The sequence below is a fragment of the Tupaia chinensis genome, unplaced genomic scaffold, assembly GCF_000334495.1.
Source record: "Tupaia chinensis unplaced genomic scaffold, TupChi_1.0 Scaffold000273_1, whole genome shotgun sequence".
NCBI classification, from domain to species: Eukaryota; Metazoa; Chordata; class Mammalia; order Scandentia; family Tupaiidae; genus Tupaia; species Tupaia belangeri.
This window is the reverse complement of record NW_006159755.1, coordinates 698,482-717,255: the sequence shown is the minus strand read 5'-3', so window position 1 is coordinate 717,255 and position 18,774 is coordinate 698,482. Positions and strand designations below refer to the sequence as shown.

General features: G+C 56.5%; 2 protein-coding genes across 3 annotated transcripts in view; one reads left to right on the top strand and one right to left on the bottom strand.

Annotated features, from left to right (window-relative positions):
• Positions 1–9,669, top strand: part of MACROD1 (mono-ADP ribosylhydrolase 1) — a gene marked incomplete at its 5' end in the record, with an annotated part of 187,195 nt that extends 177,526 nt beyond the window's left edge. The window contains 7 exon segments of the mRNA XM_014588329.1: positions 7,741–7,857; positions 8,358–8,479; positions 8,593–8,623; positions 8,752–8,825; positions 9,150–9,231; positions 9,312–9,376; positions 9,539–9,669. Of these exon segments, the coding sequence (XP_014443815.1) occupies positions 7,741–7,857; positions 8,358–8,479; positions 8,593–8,623; positions 8,752–8,825; positions 9,150–9,231; positions 9,312–9,376; positions 9,539–9,646 (599 nt within the window).
• Positions 9,670–10,541: 872 nt separating this feature from the next.
• The window catches only part of OTUB1 (OTU deubiquitinase, ubiquitin aldehyde binding 1), an 8,844-nt gene continuing 611 nt past the window's right edge, over positions 10,542–18,774 (bottom strand). Inside the window, exons 1-7 of one of the 2 annotated variants that reach the window (XM_006149812.3) lie at positions 17,693–17,793; positions 15,821–15,882; positions 15,464–15,562; positions 11,719–11,837; positions 11,365–11,449; positions 11,059–11,253; positions 10,542–10,901 (exon numbers count right to left, since the gene is read on the bottom strand). In XM_006149812.3, coding sequence (XP_006149874.1) covers positions 10,704–10,901; positions 11,059–11,253; positions 11,365–11,449; positions 11,719–11,837; positions 15,464–15,562; positions 15,821–15,882; positions 17,693–17,750 — 816 coding nt within the window. In that variant the 5' untranslated portion in view covers positions 17,751–17,793 and the 3' untranslated portion in view covers positions 10,542–10,703. Of the gene's footprint in view, positions 10,902–11,058; positions 11,254–11,364; positions 11,450–11,718; positions 11,838–15,463; positions 15,563–15,820; positions 15,883–17,692; positions 17,794–18,774 lie in introns of those variants that run through there. The other variant, XM_006149813.3, reaches the window with a different exon arrangement.

Below are 18,774 nucleotides of genomic sequence, written 5' to 3'. Positions count from 1 at the left end.
GCAGCTGAGCCTGCTCCTGACGCAGGCTGGTTCCCTCTCGGGGACTCAGTTTCCCCATCTTCCCAGCAGGGCCTGGCCGCTTTCACCCTGGCATATGTCGGCCCTATAGCTCCCCAGGGAGGGAAACCAGGGTGCCCGGGTGCCTGGGGGCCCAGGCAGCAGCTGCAGGTTGTACCAAAGTGTGGCCGGTGTGAACTCTGCCCAGGCCTGTGCCCATCACCTGGGGCCAGCGGGGTGAGAAGTCTAGGTTGGGAGAGATCCCTAGGTCACGGACCCTGTTCCTTCCAGGGCTGAGAGGCACCCCCTCTGTCCTCCCGCTCCCCAGGCCCTCTCTCTCACCAGCCCTTCCTGCCTGTTCCTTTTTACTGCCTGGCCCAGGTTGGGGTGACCCTGGCCAAGGAACCCTGCTCAGGCTCCTCCAGGCCTTCTCCACCCTGGCAATGTGTCCGGTTGGGTCAGAGAGGCCCTCAGCAGCTTGGGGAGGCAGGGATAGGCCAAAGACAGGCAGGCCAGCCCCAGCCCTGCTCCGCCCAGGGATCTAGCCTGTGCCCCTGCCCTGGAGACATGGGAGCCTAGGAAGATCAGGAGCAGGGGTGAGGGCTGCATGGCCCTGAGAAGGCTGCTTTGCCTCTCTGAGCCTTCGTCTCGACTTCAGTAAAAGGAGGGCGAATTAGTTTCTGCTGCTCCTCAAAGGAGGCCTTGGACAAGTTGCTAATTCCCTCTGGCGCCGTCTCCCACCCCCAGGCCGCCTCCCAGTCTATCTCAGTGCTCCCCACAATTCTCTTGAGGCCAGGCATCTGATACTCAGAGAAGTTAAGTGACCTGCCCAAAGCCACCAGCAAGCAACCTTGTGACTGGGATTTCTGGGGAGAGAAGTCCTAGGAGGAGGCACACAGGGGGCTGAGCGGCGGAAGGGGTCAAGGGAGAGGCCCAGGGCTGGTCAGGGCGTCCTGCCCTCTGGCAGGGGCACAGCTGCCCTCTTCGTCCCCGAGGCCACGGGCCTCCCCATGTTCCTGTAAATAATTAATTAGCCCCTACTTGCTTGTTTGTTTAGCATGAGGAATGCTCCCCCACTGAGACGCATTTATTGCTGAATAAATTTAAATATCTAATCTTCCCTTCATGAATATTACAGTACCCTAAATAGCGGCCAACACACCCTCAGTGCCTTGGCGAAGGCCCGCCGGAGATGCTTGCCGCCCTCCGCAGCCCTGGGGAGGCCCTGGCTCTGCCCCGCCTGTCCCCAGATATGCCCAGGGCCTGGGTCATCCCTGGCCACCTGCCTTCCTTCTGCAGCATTCCTCCACGGAGGCTATGCCTGGGGGTGGGGGGAGCATGAGGAGGGCAGGCTTGTGCTGCGGGGTCTCTCGAGCAGGGACAGGCCTGAGCCTTGCGGACGGTAGAGGCTGGGGGGAGCCCGGGGCTGAGAAGGGGCTCTCAGGGCTGCCGGCCAGTCAGGCAATGTCCCCCAGAGGGCAGCACCTCAGAGGAGGGCCTGGGGACAAAGGGCTCAGGAAGGAGTAGGAGAGCGAGGGTCTTCAAGAGAGCCTGGCGGGGGACCAGCAAGTGGCATTGTGGTTAAGGTGCTGGACACTCCCACGTGGCTGACCACAGTTCGAGTCCCAGAACTGGCGACTTCCTTTCTCCCTTTCTCTCTCTCTCTCTCTCTCTCTCTCTCTCTTGTCTCTTTGGTCAAAATAAAATAAATGAATGAATAAATAAAATTAAATAAATAATAATTTTTAAAAAAAGAGAGAGCCTGGTGGGATGGGGTAGCAGCCAGCCAGGGGTGGGGGCAGCCCAGAGCTCACTGGGGTAGCCGTGATGCGCTGCTCAGGGAGCAGGTCCCACAGGGCAACCGCATGGCTCCCTGGCCCTGTCAACCTGAAACAGCCTGGCTCCCCTGGCCCCCAGAATCCCACGGTCTCACGGCACGCTGGGCCGGGATCCAGGCCCCAGCTGGAGGACAGGTCATGTGACATGACCATGTGAAGGCGCTCCTCTCTCATCTGCACAAGTTCTATCATAAATAAGGGGGAAATTAAATATAAACACACATACCATGTAGAAATAACTGACGTGAGTGGCCTCAGTCCCCAGGAATAGTTCCTCTGCAGGGAGGGGACGTGTTGCTGTGGGGAGGGGCCGGGACCCAGACTGCAGAGGCGGGGAAGCCCAGTGGGCAGGCACCACCAGTGCCTCCCCAGGAGCCAGACACACCCTGGCCTCAGACAGCGGTGAGGGTGGGGAGGTTCTGGGTGGGAAGGGAGAGAGGAGGCTCTTGGACAGGCCTGCACCTGGGATCTCCTTCCAGCTGTGTGGTCTTGGGTACGCTTCCCTTTCTGTGCCTCAATGTCTTCTTCTAAAGCAGGAGAAACAAGAACCCCTCTAAGAGTGGCTGTGAAGAGCGAATAGGACAATGGGTGTGACGTGTGCTGGCAGGTGCTTGATGAGAGGGCTGTTGTGGCTGACATTGAAGAGCCAGATCTGAGGAAGCTGGAGGGGACGGAGGAGGGGGCCTGTTCCAGTTCTTGTGTTGTTTGTAACAGAATACCTGCAGCTGGGCCGTTCAGGAGAGAGGGTTACTTGCTGCACGGTTCGGGAGGCGCAGGAGATGAGAGCGTGGTGCTGGCACCTTCTGTGTCAGGGCAAGGCAGAGGGCCGCGCGTGTCTCTACCGGTCTTGTTCCCTCTCCTTAAGAACCTACTTATGGGGAACCAGCAGTTAGCGCAATGGCTATGTCGCTGGACTCCCACGTAGTCGACCGCGGTTCGCCTCTCGGACCCAGTGGCTTAGAACTCACGCCGGGCGCATGTGCGTGCGTGCCCAAGATCCCGAGAGGAGAATGGAGGAGAAGGGATTGTGGAGTGACCATCCCCCCTGGGGGGTGATTTCTCACTTTCTGTCTCTCTGTCTGTCTCTGTCTGTCTGGCGAGTGCACGCGCCCTATAGCGAAAACCTCTCCAAAAAAAAATAAAAAAGAACCTCCTATGGTAGCCAGCAGATGGCGTAGCAGTTACACCACTGGACTCCTATCCGGATGACTCTGAGTCGCAGACCTGGTGACTTGAAAACCATACCAAGTGCGTGTGTGTGCCCAAGATCCCGAGAGGAGAAGGGAGGAGTAGGGATTGCAGTGTGGCCATCCTCCCAGGGAGTGATTTCTTACTTTCCCTCTCATTGTCTCTGTCTCTCTCACTCTGGCGAGTGTACATGCCCTAAGGCAAAAACTGCTTATATACTGGACTTCCTTGGGACCACAACAGTTAGCATAATGGCTATGTTTCTGGACTCCCACGCAGTCGACCGCGGTTCGAGTCCCGGACCCGGTGGCTTAAACTCACGCTGCGCGCGTGTGCGTGTGTGCCCAAGATCCCAAGAGGAGAATGGAGGAGAGGGGATTGCAGCGTGGCCATCCTCCCTGGGGGGTGATTTCTTGCTTTCTGTCTCTCTGTCTCTCTGTCTGTCTGGCGAGCGCATGCGCCCTATAGCGAAAAAAACCTTTCCAAAAAAAAGAAGCTGGACTCCCACAAGGTCAATTGCTGTTCAAGTCCTGGGCCTGGCAGCTTGAAAATCACAGCAGGCACATGTGTGTACTTACTCAAAATCCCGAGAGGAGAATGGAGAAGGGATTGCAGTGTGGACATCTCCTCCCTGAAGGGGGTGATTTCTCACTTTCCCTCTCTCTCTCTCTCTGGTGAGCACATATACCCTATGCTAAAACCTAAAAAGAAAAAAATCCTTCTTATAAACCCAACAGAACTCAACCATAGAGGCCTCACCCTGGTGCCTCGGCACTTCCTGAGAGCTCCACCTTTCTTTTTATTTTTTTTTTAAGAATTTTTAATTAATTAATTAATTAATTAATTAATGTGTTTTTTATTTGGACAGAGAGAGAAAGGGAAAATGAGAAAGCAAGCTGTCAGATCTGGGACCCGAACCATAGTCAGCCATGTGGGAGGCCAGTGCCCCAACCACCATGCCACCTGCAGGCCCCTGACCCCACCTTTCAACACCATAATCAGATTAAGTCTCCTCATGGTGCAACCAAATTGCAACACATGAAGCTTGGAGAACATTTGAACCTTAGCAGGGCTCATGGAGGAGGCAGAGTGGCCTTAGGGACAGTCTTCTGGCCACAAATGGAGAAAGATGCAGGAGAGAGAGAGAGACATCCGAGGAAGGCCCCACCACTCAGGGGGCTCAGCCTCCCTAGGAGAGACTCCACGTTTTCCGCTACCTCAGGTAGGAGTGGGGATCGAGGCCGGAGGCTTGTTTTGGTTGCTAAGGGGCCTGAGGAGGAGACTGCGGGTGGATAGCTGGCATGAACTGGGGACACTCCACCTCTCACCGGGGAGCTCCAGGGGTCAGGGCCAGGGCTTTCCTCTGTTGCCCCAGGGCTCAGCTTAGCCAAAGTAAGAGCCAGGACAGAGTCAGGGAAGCTACAGGTAGTGTGTGGAGGGATGCCCTTCAGGGATCACGTGTGTGCGGGACGCCCCTTGGACAGCAGGGTTGGGGGTCTCTGCACTCAGGGCTGGGAGAGAACAAGATGGATGGTGTATGGACAGGGAGGGGTGGCTGGCAGGCAGGAGGGGCCTAGACTGCCGAGACTGAATGCCAGGGCCTGTCTATACTTCTGCTTGTTGGGGAGGATTGCAGGACAGCGTGGGGCCCAGGGCCTGTCCCCCCAGCTCAGCTTTGGGGGACCCTCTCCTGGGCGCCTGTAACAGTCACACGGCCCTGGCTCTGTGGTGGAAACTCCTGGTAGGGCCAGCCAGCGGCCTCTGCTAGGGATTCCAACTCCACTTCCTTCGTGCCCCCAGGTCAGCCCTGAAGGCCTGGCTGCAGGCCTGTGCACTTCTGCAGGAAACATTAAGTCCCCGCAACACGCAGCTCACAGAGCGCTACTTCCGCACGGCCCCTGGAGTGGGCCAAGGTCACCCACAGCCTGTTAGCACCTAGAGATGGCAGACAGCTCCCAGGAGAGCTGACTCACACCCATACACTGCGATCACCCTTTGTACACCCACCTCCCACCACACTCCAGTGTCCAGTACCCAGACATACCCACACTGTCACACTGTCATAGAAACACCAATCCAGGGGGCCAGCAGGTGGCATGGTGGTTAAGGGCAGTGGACTCCCATGTGGCTGACCACAGTTGTGGTCCTGGACCAGGCAGCTTGCTTTCTCACTTTCCCTCTCACTCTGTCCCTCTCTGGTCAAATAAATAACTGAACATTAAATAAAGTTTTATTTTTAAAAAAGCAACCTGGGCCAGTAGGTGGTGTAGTGGTTAAGGCACAGGACCCTACATGGCTGACTGCAGTTCAAGTCCCAGACCTGGTGGGTTGAAATCATGTGGGTGGTGGCAGCAGGTGGCATAGTGGTTAGGGCACTGAACTCCCACATGGCTGACTGCAGTTCAAGTCTTGGACCTAACAGTTTGCTTTCTCACTTTCTCTGTCACTCTCTGGAGAGTGCATGTGCCCTATAGCAAATTAAAATAATAATAATAAATAAAATTTTAAAAAATTTTTAAAAAAGGGAAAGAAAAAATATCACGCTACATGCATGGGCATGCGGGCCCAAAATCTCAAGAGGAGGATGGAGAAGAAGGGATTGCAGCATGGCCCCCCTTAGGGGGGTGATTCACATTCCCTCTCTGCCATTCTCTCTGGCGATCACACCCACCTTATTGCAAAAACTGGAAGAAAAAAACCACCAAACATTCGCAGTGCCTTCACTCATGCCACTCGAAGGCTTATACCTGTTACAAAAACAGCCCTTCTGGGGAACCAGCAGTTAGCATAATGGCTATGTCGCTGGACTCCCACGTAGTTGACAGCAGTTCGCGTCCCGGACCTGGTGGCTTAAAACTCACGCCGGGCACGCCGGGCACGTGTGCGTGTGTGTCCAAGATCCCGAGAGGAGAATGGAAGAGAAGGGATTGCGGCGTGACCATCCCCCCTGGGGGGTGATTTCTCGCTTTCTGTCTCTATGTTTCTCTCTGTCTGGCGAGCACACGCGCCCTATAGCGAAAAAACCTCTCAAAAAAAAAAAAAAAAAAACCAGCCCTTCTGACAGCCCTAGGTGGGTACTACTATTGTCCCAGGGACATTAAGGGGTGTCACCTATCTGGGTCACCTATCTGTGACTGGCAGAGTGGGGACTTGAGCTCAGGCTGCTCAGTTGCGCTTTCCCGGTGTCGCACACTGCACCGGGTGCTTCGCAGCAACCCCACGCAGAGCAGACACACCGCACACCTGCGCAGTGCACTCCAGGCTGGACACCCACACTGCAGGACCTGGACACGCAGGTGGCTCAGGGCGCTTCCCTGGGTCTGATTCTCAGCCCCTCCCCATGGGCTGTAGCTGCCTTTATTCTTGCTTAGAGGAGGTGGGGGCAGGAAAGATTCAGTCCTGAGCCACTTCCAGGGTTCCCCCAACTCCCTACCTACATCTCCACCCACACCTCTGGCACTTGTGGAAATGGGGAAATCGCCTGGTGACAGCACCAAGTGAAGTTGCAATTAGGTTTAATTGGGCCCCTCAGGGCAGAAGAGAAAACAGCAGAAGAAAGAGGGGGGTGGTCCAGCTGGTGTCCTGGGCCTGTGCCAAGATGCTGGAAGGAGGTGATGAAGGAGGAGCCTTGTTTTGTTGTCTGTAAAATGGGGAAGTGACAGTCCTTTCCTGCTGTCTAGCATATGAGCATCCCAGGAACCCTAGTAGCTCCTGGTATAGGCCTTCGGTGCAGCTGGACCTGCCCGGTCATGTTCTTAAGGCCAGCCCCTGGCTCTTCTTCTGGGGAAGGTGGATGCTCTGGGAGAAAGGGTTCACTGCAAGTCCCTGTGCAGAAGGGCTGGGCAGGCTGAACTTCAGTCCTCTGGCCTGATGAGGTGGGCAGCAGGAACACCTCCTTCCTGCCTCCCGCCCAGCCCAGAGTTGTTTATCTGGGCTTGGGTCTCCAGGGTCCCTCCAGAGGCCCTGGAGCCACTCGCAGATAAACAAGCCCAGGCCTGGCCAATTAAAGTGAATGCACTAACGAGGCAACTCGTTAACTAGCAGGGGTTTGTCTGGCCAGAGACTCCTGCCCGCTCTGGCACCAAGGCCAGGTTCACCTTTGCTTGGCTTAAGGAAGGGGCTAGAAAAGCCAAGCTCAGGCCCTGGGCTGGATCTGCCACTTGTGATTAGGTATCCTCGATTTTCTCATCTGCACATGGATTCTAGAACTTGCAGAGGCCGTGTGGGCGTGGTGGTCCTTGGGAAGTGGGCCTTGAAATTGCACCTGACGCTGAGGCCTGGGCGGAGGCCGAGACCTGGGCAGCTGGTCGCTCCAACTCGCTGCGGTTGCTGCCACGATGAACCTGTTTCCCCAGCGAACCAGTTTCCCCAGCCACCTCCACCACCGGAGGCCAGAGCCCCACCCGGTCCCTTGCGGAGCTGCGGGGAAGGAACCGGGTGGACCGGCCGCGCCCCCTGCCGGCCGCCCAGCGCCACTTCCCGCCAGGGCCAACTCCGACCCCTGTCTGGACCTGTTTCCCCAGATGTGATAGGACTAGGGGCAGAGGTGATTGGAGCGGTGCGGAAGGCGCAGTGCCTGGTGTTTCCTAGCACAGATGGAGGCTTCTCGGGTTTGGGCGGGTGCAGCCGCTGTCCCGCAGCCCTCTCCTCTACAAAGCGGAATTATCACCCTTGACCCTCGCGCACGCGAGAGGCCAAGGAATCCTCTCCCCCACAGTGGACGGCTGCATTCACCGGGCCGCCGGACCCCTGCTCACCGACGAGTGCCGGACCCTGCAGAGCTGTGAGACGGGCAAGGCCAAGATAACGGGCGGCTATCGGCTGCCAGCCAAGTGTGAGTCCCCGACACCCCCACTCCCATGCAGCCCCCTCAGAATTGGGGACCCCCCTAGGGAGCACATCTCAACCTTATTTGCCAGGACTTGGCCCCTCTTCACACACCCCAAGAAGCCAGTGAGGTGGGCTGTGTGGGGGTTGTGTAAGGGAGGGAGGGTGGAGGCTTGGAAGGGACTGGGACCTGAGGGAGGCTAAGAGCTATGGAGGCAAAGCCTTCGAGCACCCACTTGTGCCCAGGTCTCAGCGAGCCCATTCCGTTGCCGAGGGAGCGCGGTACGGCCTGTCTACCTCTGTAGAGCTGCAGGCATGCCGTTCAGTGTGCACGTGTGCAAGGTCGGGGCACACACGTACGTGGGTGGGGCCCTTCTGGGGAAGTCTCAGAACTTAGGGAAGGGGTGAGGCCGTTTCTTGCTCTGCTTCAGCTCAGGCTGGCAGGGCCGGGAGAGAGGAGAGGACCGCGCAGAGACCCTGGCTGACCTGACCCCGTCGCCCCCCCAGATGTCATCCACACGGTGGGGCCCATTGTCCACGGAGAGCCCAGTGCCAGCCAGGCCACGGAGCTCCGCAGCTGCTACCTGAACAGCCTCAACTTGCTGCTGGAGCATCGGCTACGCTCAGCGGTGAGGGGCTCCCAAAGGCAGGGGAGTGGCCACGTTGGCCCACGGGGTGGAGGTGGGCGGAAGCAGAGCGCAGAGTGACTATGTCCCCAATCCCCTCTCTACCTGCTCTCCAGGCTTTCCCTTGTATCTCCACCGGCGTGTTTGGTGAGTGGGGCCAGCAGTGAGCGGCCCAGATGCGGAGGGGGGGGAAGGGTAGGCAGGGCAGTGGGCGGGGCGAGCCCCCCCCCAGACAAGGGAACCACTAGATTCACCCCAGCCCCCACCCCTCCCAGGCTACCCCAATGAGGCGGCGGCTGAGGTAGTGCTGGCAGCATTGCGCGAGTGGCTGGAGCAGCACAAGGACAAGGTGGGACCTGGGCCTGGTTGAGGGTGGGTGGGGTGAAGGGATGCATCACTCTGGCTAGCCAGCCCTGCCTGAGCTAGAGTTAGGGTGGTGTCAGGCAGGCCCACTCCTCTGGGTCTGTTCCTTCTGCACCCAGGTTACCTGGTGGCAGCTAGAAGGGGGTGGCAGAACATCCCTGAAGCACTTCTGTGAAGGGTATGGAGTGAGCTCTTTCAGGGCCATTAGCACCCCCAGGACAAGGCAGGTGACAACCTGCAGGGGCAGGGCAGTGATGAGGTGGAGCCCAGCTGTGGGGACCCCTGCCGTGCTGAGCAACCCGTGGTGCAGGTGGATCGGCTGGTCATCTGCGTGTTTCTCGAGAAGGACGAGGACATCTACCGAAAACGGCTCCCCCACTACTTCCCTGTGGGTAGGTGCCTGCCCCACTCCCGTGGTGCCCACCCCACAGCCAGTTTCCTCTCCCGCCCCCTCCATGCCCACCCTCAGCAGGCTGGTTCTCACTCTCCTCTGCCTTCCAGCCTGAGGCTCCCTGCAGCCCACCCAGACCAGGACTGGTAAGCAGGGCCTGGCCCAAGGTGTGGCTGCCCTAGACTAACTCCTGCCCACTAACACTCCCGCTTGCCCTGCTCACCCCCAAGCAGGGAGCCAAGGGAAGCCAGGGAGGCAGTTGGGAGGTGGAGGGAAATCCACAGCCCTGATGTCTACTCTGCCCTCAGACTCCCCTGGGCCTGCAGGGCCTCGCTCCCAGCTCTGAGAGTTCACTGAAGCCTGCAGCCTGGCGACCCTACTCTTTCCAAGTAGCCCACCACCAAGAAGCCTCCTAATAAAGACCACCTCGTCCCAGCTCTCACTGTCTGAGCTCTGACTGGCTTGGGGCTGGGGTGAGAGGGACATCCTGGGGCCTGGACCAGGGTCCTTGGACAGACGCTTTGGCTTAAGGGAGCTGGCCATAGCTCTGGTGAGTCAGGCGGGTGGAGGCACAGGCCCACAGCGAGGCAGCAGCAGCACTTCACATTTATTGAGGGCCTGCCCCCAAGGAGCTCACAGCCTGGGGGCTGAGACCCCTCATGTGTGGGGGTCGGGGAAGAAAGAGGTGAAGGCAAAAAGGCAGGCAATGCACACACACCATGGCTCAAGCAGAAGGGGTGCAAAGCAGGCACAGGCAGAGGCTAAGGGGGTGGGGTAAGAGCAGGGACTGGCCAGCCCTGCCTAGACCTGAGGACCATGGGCCAAGCACAGGGTTGAAGGCTGGCACCACTGGGGGCACACTGAGGGTGCCCAGCTGCTCCACCAGTCCTGAGCTGGCCCCACTGTCACAAAGGCCTTCCCCACCCAGGGCTCCCCAGCCACACAGACCCCTGGTGGGGGCAGAAAGCCAGGGGCTGGGGTCCTGGCCAGGACAGTAAGGTGGAGGAGGGGCTATGAGGGAGCAGCTTTGGTGTGGGTAGCCCTGGAACCCTGGACAAGGCCCAAGGATTTTCCATGATTCCCACGGAAGCCCCTGGGCTAACTAAGGAGAGCAGGTAGGCCTTAAAAGAAAAGAAGCAGAACTCTGAGTAACCAGGTGGGGTTTCCAACAGGCCTGGCCCCTCAAAACTGCTCCTGGTAAGGAAGCTTGGAGGGCAGGTGGAAAGCAGGGAACCCACCTGGGGGGGAAGACAGCCAGACACACAGCAGCCAGGGGGGCAGCAGCAGGGCATGGACACGCACACACGCGGCTCACCACCAGCATCCCCTTTAATAAAACGTGGAAGGTTGTGCAACAGGAATCGGGGAGGAGTGAAATATGACCATTTACAACCACAAAAAAAAAACCTCTGTACATGTCTAGCGCCTGGCAGAGGGGAGGGCAGGCAGGGTGGCAGCAGGCCAGGGCCAGCCCTATTTGTAGAGGATATCGTAGTGTCCGGGCCGGTAGAGAAGGTAGACCTTGGGCTCAGAGCCCTCGGGAAAGATGTGCGGGTTGGTGGTGCCGCCCTCGCCGCGGTCCATGTACTCCACCTGGATAGAGACGCTGAGGGCCTGGGCCAGCGCGATGATGTGGATGTGGTCGCTCTCCTTGCACATGGGCTCCACTTCCTACGGCACATCTGCGGGTCAGGCCAGATCCCAACCCAACCCCAGCCCAGGGCCCACCGACCCCTGTCGCCAACCCCCACCCAGGGCCAGATGATCACTGTCCCAAGCAGGAGAAAAGTGGGAGGGTCCCATTCCAAGTAGTAGGAAGGGGCAGCACCTGCTGGCAGAACTCCTTGACAGTCCGCCCCCCCTCGATGAAGTGCTCGAAGAACTTGCTCTCTCGCTGAAGGTAGCCTGAGGTGAGCAGCCGCAGGTAGACCACCAGGTAGTCCGAGGTGCTCTGGTCGTTGAAGGAGGCCAGCAGGTCGGCTACTGAGGTCTGCTTCTCCACCTGCTCAATCAGGTCCATGAACTGCCTCCACAAGTGACAAAGGGAAGATGAATAAAGAGGGAACAGGGCACCCCACCAGGACCAGGCAAGCCCCCCAGCCTTGGCAGGCCCAGGCCCAGGTGTGGGGCTCACCGTGTTATGGAAATCCTCTATTGTGAACTCGGTGAAGCCCTGGGACACCAGGTCCTCTTTACTCTTGGCAGACACAGCCTTGAACCTGGGGATAGGGTGGAAAAGGGAGGCCAGCATGCTCCTTGGCCAGCAGAGCATGGGCCCGAAAAGGCCAGCCCAGGGCAAGGGCCTGGTCTGCACTGTCAACAAGGCCAGCCCCCAGCTCAGAACGAAACACCAAGCAGGAACTCAGTGTTTCACCAGGCCTAAGGGGAAACTGCACCTCCTAGTCATCAAGAAAAAGGAGGAGCCACACAAGCCCTCAGGTGAGCCCTCACCCACCTCCTTCAGTGCCCAGGTGCCCACCGTCCTCACCGCTGCAGTTCCTTGCTATCATCCAGCAGTGCCTCCAAGTGAGAGAATCCAAAAGCTCGATAGAAGCAGTTGCCATCAGGCCTGGTCTTCCGGATGTATGAGTACTTTTTGTGGAGATCCTGCAGAGAGGCAGCCCCACTCCGTCAGCATCAGGCCAGAACAGGCTGGCCCAGGAAATGCCCCCCGACAATGGACGCACCACAGCAGGTGGCAACTGCGCTGCAAGCAGCCCCCTGGCATCCTTGGCTCCTGAACTGAGGCTGCTGGATGCGGTGATAGGAGTCACTTGATCACTGCCCAGTGACCCCTCAGGGGGCTGTTACTTATGTACAAATAGGTTGCATGGATCACCAAAGTAGTCCATGCTGTGCTACTGGGTCCACAGAGCTATTTATAAAAATGGACAAATGACTGTTGTTGACCAGTGCAGCTTTTCCAGTCTTTCAACTCCGAAAAAGTTCAGAGCAAGCAAGCCAGGGCAGGGGCATGGTGCCAAGCCCCAGTCCTCAGGCAAGTGTCTGAGGTCCCCACTGCACAGCCTCACAGAGCCCAGCTCCCACCAGACTGAGAACAGTTCCCAACCTCCAAGCCTAGGCCCGCAGCCCTCCCAGGCTACAAAGTGTGTCCCCCAATGCTTCCCTGCCTGCTCACAGACACCATCTACCCCCACTCCCTCCCCAAATTAGACAAATCTCCTCTGTCTGTTGCCCCTTCCCACACTGGTGGGCTGTCAGAGCTGCCGGGCCCGGGCACCTCACAAACAACAGCCATTCACACTTCGACTCCCTCTCCTCTAGCCCCTGTCCTCCTCCCTCTCTTAGCTGAAGACCACATGTGTGTGCCCTTTTCACTGACAACTTCCACAGCTCCTATCAGCACATGTGCCCTCGCCTTCCTCTCTAGACCCTCAGGTGATCTGTCCAGGCTGCTGTCTAAGCTGCTCTTCGCTCGGTCTCAAGGACCTGGTTCCAGTAAGCCTCCCACTCATGCATCATCAGTTTTCCTCCCCTTCTGTTTAGACCCACCAGCACAGAAATACACCGCTAGTGCTTGCTTTCAAAAGTCAAGCGAAATCCTCGACGCTCCTTCCTAGCCAGCACCCAACTGCCCTCGATAGCAAACCTCCTCAAAGAGCTTTCCGTGCTCACCAAATCCACTTCTGTGGGAGGCTTGTTCTCCCTCCTGAGCCCACCCCTCCGTGTCAAGCTCTGGCAGGTCCCTCAGCTGCACAGAGGTCACTGACTGTGACACTCCCTCCACCTGGCTGCAGATCCGCCCCTCATGGATTTCCCCCATCTCACGCCACTCATCTCTCTAGGCTCAGAGGTCAGAGTCGCCACAAAACCATCCAGCACCCTTGCTCAAGATACTGTGTCACCTGCCAAAAGACGACCATGACACCCATCCAACACCTGCCACTGCATACCATGCACCTGCACAGGGCTGTGCACGGGACAGCCTCTATCTTTCAGCTACACTCCCTCTCAACGACATCAGTCCTGAGGATTTAAAATGCCCCAAGTGTTCATCCTCACCTGTGTGTCAGCCCTCAAGTACAATTTCAGTCCTCACATCCATCTTCCTCCCTACCCTTCCTCTGAGCTGGCACCGCATGGCTGAGTCCTGACCCTCACGTAGTCTCCCCCGCCTCACTGAACTGCAACTCCAGCCTTCTAGCTGTTAACACCAAAAAGCCTGTCATTGTTGACTCCTCCCTCACTGGCACCTGACAGCAGGGCCTTCTGACACGCCGTCCACTGTATCTAGAATCTAATAGCCTCTCCCTACTCAGCTCTACCACCTGGTCCCACTTTCTGCAGGTTTTCCTACAAAAGTCTCCTGCCTCCATCCTGTCCCCTGCGGTCTATACTCAGCTCAGCAGCAAGAGGGCCAGAGTGCCCTGTCAGACCCACCCCACTCCACTCAAGAGACTTGTCTTACTGCCCCACACCCCATCACACGCGCACCTGTCAGTAACACCAGCTCCTGTGCCTCATGTTGTTCTAGTCACACATGGGCCTCGATGCTGGCCTCAAAGCACCAGGGTGCCCTCTGTCCTCGGCCTGTACTGTCTGCAGACGTCCTATGACTTGTTCTCTTGCCTCTTTTCACTACTCAAATTTCATCTTACTCCCTCACTTCTGGTCTCTTGTCCTCTTTTTCTCTGCATAGAACTTGCCACCTTCTGACATAACACCTGTTCTAGCCCTCTTTGGTCTCTTTCCACTCTGAACTTCGGGTGGGTAGAAGTTTGTGTTAGTTATCACCCCATCTCCAGCATCTAAAATAGCTCCTGGCCCTCTGTGTGTGCTCGCAAGCAGCGTTGACTGACTAGCCTACAGAGACAGAGCACTGTGGCTGCTGGAACAGCTGTCATTACATCCTGAGCTCACTCGGTGCCAGGCACTTTGAGAAGAGCCAACATCCATTACCCTGCTGATCCTCACGAGAGCCAATGTTGCCTGAGGTGGGAAAGCTGGTGAGCAGTAGGCAGAGGAGGTCAGGACTACGCATGCTAGGCTAAGCCACTCATCACACAGTTCAGGGAAGGGTGGGGAGGTGGATGGAGGTGAGAAATGAGATTGCAGTTGAGGCTTTAGATGCAGGAGCAAAGCCTGCATGAAGGCCTGCTTGGGTTCTGCTGTTACGGATCTGCTCTGACAGAAAAGGTGGCCTTGGGCACAGCACACAGAATAGGGGCATTGGGGGCACTGAAGCAGACTCTCACACAGACTGCACACTCCAGACATTCAAGCATTTGCTGAATTACTCTATGAGAAGAACGTGAAGCCCATCCTGTTGATTTCACTGGGGTGATCTAGTGTAACAGGTAGGCTCTGAAATGGGGATCCCATTCTGTTAACCCAGTCATCACATGGGGAGAGTAAGATCCCACTACACACCCTAGTTGGGCACGAGCACTGAGCTCAGCACTGGAGAGCACCATCTCCTTGACCCTCATACTTGTCCCATGGGGCAGAAGACACCCGTACCCAGAGAAGAGAAAACCAATGAGGTGCCAAGAAGCTCAGTGCATGGCCCAAGATCGCACAGCTGGAAGAGGGTGAAGCCAGGACTCAAACCCAGGTCTGTTGAGTTCCAAACCCAGAGTCTTCATCTCTGCACAGGCCTCATAGAAAGAGGAGGGCAAACCCTGAGCAAGGGGTTTCATTAGCTCATAGGCCATCCAAGCTGGATCTGGCCCCACAGGAGCATCACCTGCCTCCTCCTCACAACCTACCCTGCCCTATGGGCAGATGCTGTCATTATCCCTGTTTTACAGATGAGGACATCCATGACTCAGTACTGAAATCATTTGCCAAGGATACCACTGCTGACTGGCAGAGACTGGATCTGAAGGTCTTTTTTTTAATTTCCTGACTGGCAAAGTGTGCATGCCAGAGGCAAACAAAGAACCTTCCAATGGGCCATGGTTATGCCACAATTCTTTCTCCTGTTTCTCCGTTCTGTTGGGATATGGGGCGCACACACATGCCCAGTGTCTCAAACTGCCAGGAATGGAACCATGGCTGGCCATATGGGATCTGGCTCCCTTAACCATTAGGCTATGGGGCCAGTCCTTAAAGATCTTCTTGAATCCAGAGAATGCACATTTCAGCCAAGTGCAATGTACCCCAATACCCTACTCTCTCAGAAGCCAGACCCAGAAAGGAGCAGGTGTGAAGTGGGCACCCTCCTGCCCCTAACCCCAGGGTTCTTCCTGCCCCTCCAGCCAGGCTCCCACCTTGATCTTCTGTTGGTAGATATTGTCATCCTCAGCATATTCCTTATATAGGACCGAGAGCTCCAGCCGCTCTGACACCAGAGGGTTCTGCACAGCAATCTGTAGGAGGCAGGAATCCATCAAGCTCTGGCAGGGGAATGGAGTGACCCAAGACTAACAGCCAGAACACCTACAGAAGGGGCTGCTGGTCTGGTCACCCAGTGGCTCAGTGACTCCAGAAAGACTCCCAGTACCTGCTTACCCTGGAAAGAAAAGGGCTTCCAAAATAGAGACAGACAAAAGGCCTGCAGCCCGGCCTATATGACCACACATGGGAATCAGTAGCCACTGCCTCCCTCACCCTCTTCAGACTCTCACCTCTTGCTGAATTCGGTCCTGCTGAGCCATGATGGCTTCATCATAGGCCAGACAGTTAACACCTAGAAAAAGAGAAAAAAGCCAAGGATTACAGTGGGTCTCAGCCATCTCCACTTCTGGCAGGTAGGCCAGGGACAAGAGCAACCCAGGAGGGCAGGCTTGGAATCTGGAAGCATAAGTCTGACACCCTGTTCCAATCCAACTTTGTAATTTTTGCAAAGTCCCTTCCCCTATGGACTTGCATTTCCAGTCCTGAAAATAAAGAGGACAGGGCCAGCCTGTGGTATGGCAATTAAAGTGGATGGATCCCATATGGCCAACCACACAGTTCAAACCCTGGGCCTGGTGGCTTGGGAAGCATGTAGGGCACATGTGCATGCACCCAGAATTCCAAAAGGCAGCAGATGGATGAGAAGGGACTGTAGTGTGACCATCCCCCAACAGGGGTGCTTTCTCACACACACACACCCGCCCCACATCTCTCTCAGTAAGCACACATGCCCTCTTACAGTTTAAAAAAAGAAAAGGGTAGAAGAGTTCATTCCAAGGTGCATTCTTGGGCGTGGTGGCGCCCGCCCTATGCCAAGGTGCATTCTTCCAGTTCTGACACCCCCTTTCTCCTTGTTTTTTAAAAATATTTCCCAGAAGCCTGGGAATGCTCTGGAGCCAGCGGGATGTCTTGGGAAAAGAGGAGGCTGAGTCCTGGGCTGGATGAGAAAGAACTTCCTATGAGCCAGCACTTCACTAGATCACACCCTCCATCTTCCTGCCCTTCTGGGTATTGTTAATGGTGCCCATTTTACAAATAGCAAAGTAAATGCAAAAAGGTGAAGCAATCTGCCCAAGGTCACAACTATTAAACTGAAAATGTGTGTTCCATCTCAAGTCTAATCCCAGTAGGAGCGCTTTATCCTAGTCTCTCCTCTGCTATCTTAGCACAAAGCCCTCTCTTTGTCTATGAAATGGAATTACTATCACCACCTTTCTCCCCTCATTGAAATATCATGGGGCAGGTGGTACCTTAGGGACACACAATTAGGTGTGCTAAAATCATCAGCGAGTAGGGCAGGTTCACCCTGTGGACCTCACTGAGCAGCCATTGAAGAGTCAGGAGACCTAAATTCTAGCCCTGGCTTTTTTATATGATCCTAAAAAGTCCCTTCTAGGGGCCTGGGTTTCCCAGTTCCCGGTCCAAGTGTGTGGTCAGAAGGGGGATGAGTGTGTCATGAATGACTTTTAAGGTCAACCCTCTTGGGCCTATCTCGGATTCTTAGCTGGGCCTCGACCCATCTATTCCTTATGGTGCTCTGCACAAGGTTGTCCCTCCAATCCAAGTGCCCAACTCAGTCCCCAGGGGCCAACACGGGTGGAAACAGTGGGTCCGTTTTTTATTTATTTATTTTTTAAAATCACATCTCCACAGAGGTCTTAGAAAACATGTCCAGGCAGGCAGAAAACGGGTTGCAGTCCAAAAGAGGGGGCTCCCACCGGAAAAGTCAGCCGTGGCCCGTAGGGCCTGCCACCCGCGGTCCCTCATAGCCCACAGCCACCCCGACATCCCTAACGGCCCGCCCAGTCCTTTGTGCTCCGGAGCCGGGTGTAACTCGATGCCCATCGGGCGAGGCTGCTCTGGAGAAAGCAGGCAACTGGGCCCTGGCCTAGACCTAGGCCAAGGCCCGGATCTCGGCCTCGGCCTCGGCCTGACTGCAAGGACCGGGTCTGGAAGGCTCAGGTGCCGGGAGCCGGGCGCCGAGGGGGCTGAGCTGTCGGCCGGGAGGCCCAGGCACCGCCCCTGGCGGGCGCGAAGAAGAAAAGCCGCGGGCCTCGGCCCGCCCCGCCCGCCCGGCCGGGGGTCCCCCCCTCCGCGTGTCCCTTCGGAGTCGCGGCCCAGCGGCTCCTGCTTCTGCTGCTGAGGTTCCTCCGCCGCCATCTTTAAACAGCGCCGCACTGCCTACCGCTTCCGGGTTACTAGTGGCACGCCTCCCGGAAGTGAGCCCCTCCTCTTGGCCCCTCCCCAGCAACGCTCATAGCAACGGGATCGCCCTCCGGCGTTGTCAACTGAAGGGCTCGCAGTTGCGTGGCAGTCGGAGGTTGCAGGCCCCAGGCCTTGGGAAAAGGGGACGGCCTCTGGCCCGACCCGCCGCCCCGCACACTCGGATGTCTTGGGAAAAGAGGAGGCTGAGTCCTGGGCTGGATGAGAAAGAACTTCCTATGAGCCAGCACTTCACTAGATCACACCCTCCATCTTCCTGCCCTTCTGGGTATTGTTAATGGTGCCCATTTTACAAATAGCAAAGTAAATGCAAAAAGGTGAAGCAATCTGCCCAAGGTCACAACTATTAAACTGAAAATGTGTGTTCCATCTCAAGTCTAATCCCAGTAGGAGCGCTTTATCCTAGTCTCTCCTCTGCTATCTTAGCACAAAGCCCTCTCTTTGTCTATGAAATGGAATTACTATCACCACCTTTCTCCCCTCATTGAAATATCATGGGGCAGGTGGTACCTTAGGGACACACAATTAGGTGTGCTAAAATCATCAGCGAGTAGGGCAGGTTCACCCTGTGGACCTCACTGAGCAGCCATTGAAGAGTCAGGAGACCTAAATTCTAGCCCTGGCTTTTTTATATGATCCTAAAAAGTCCCTTCTAGGGGCCTGGGTTTCCCAGTTCCCGGTCCAAGTGTGTGGTCAGAAGGGGGATGAGTGTGTCATGAATGACTTTTAAGGTCAACCCTCTTGGGCCTATCTCGGATTCTTAGCTGGGCCTCGACCCATCTATTCCTTATGGTGCTCTGCACAAGGTTGTCCCTCCAATCCAAGTGCCCAACTCAGTCCCCAGGGGCCAACACGGGTGGAAACAGTGGGTCCGTTTTTTATTTATTTATTTTTTAAAATCACATCTCCACAGAGGTCTTAGAAAACATGTCCAGGGAGGCAGAAAACGCGTTGCAGTCAC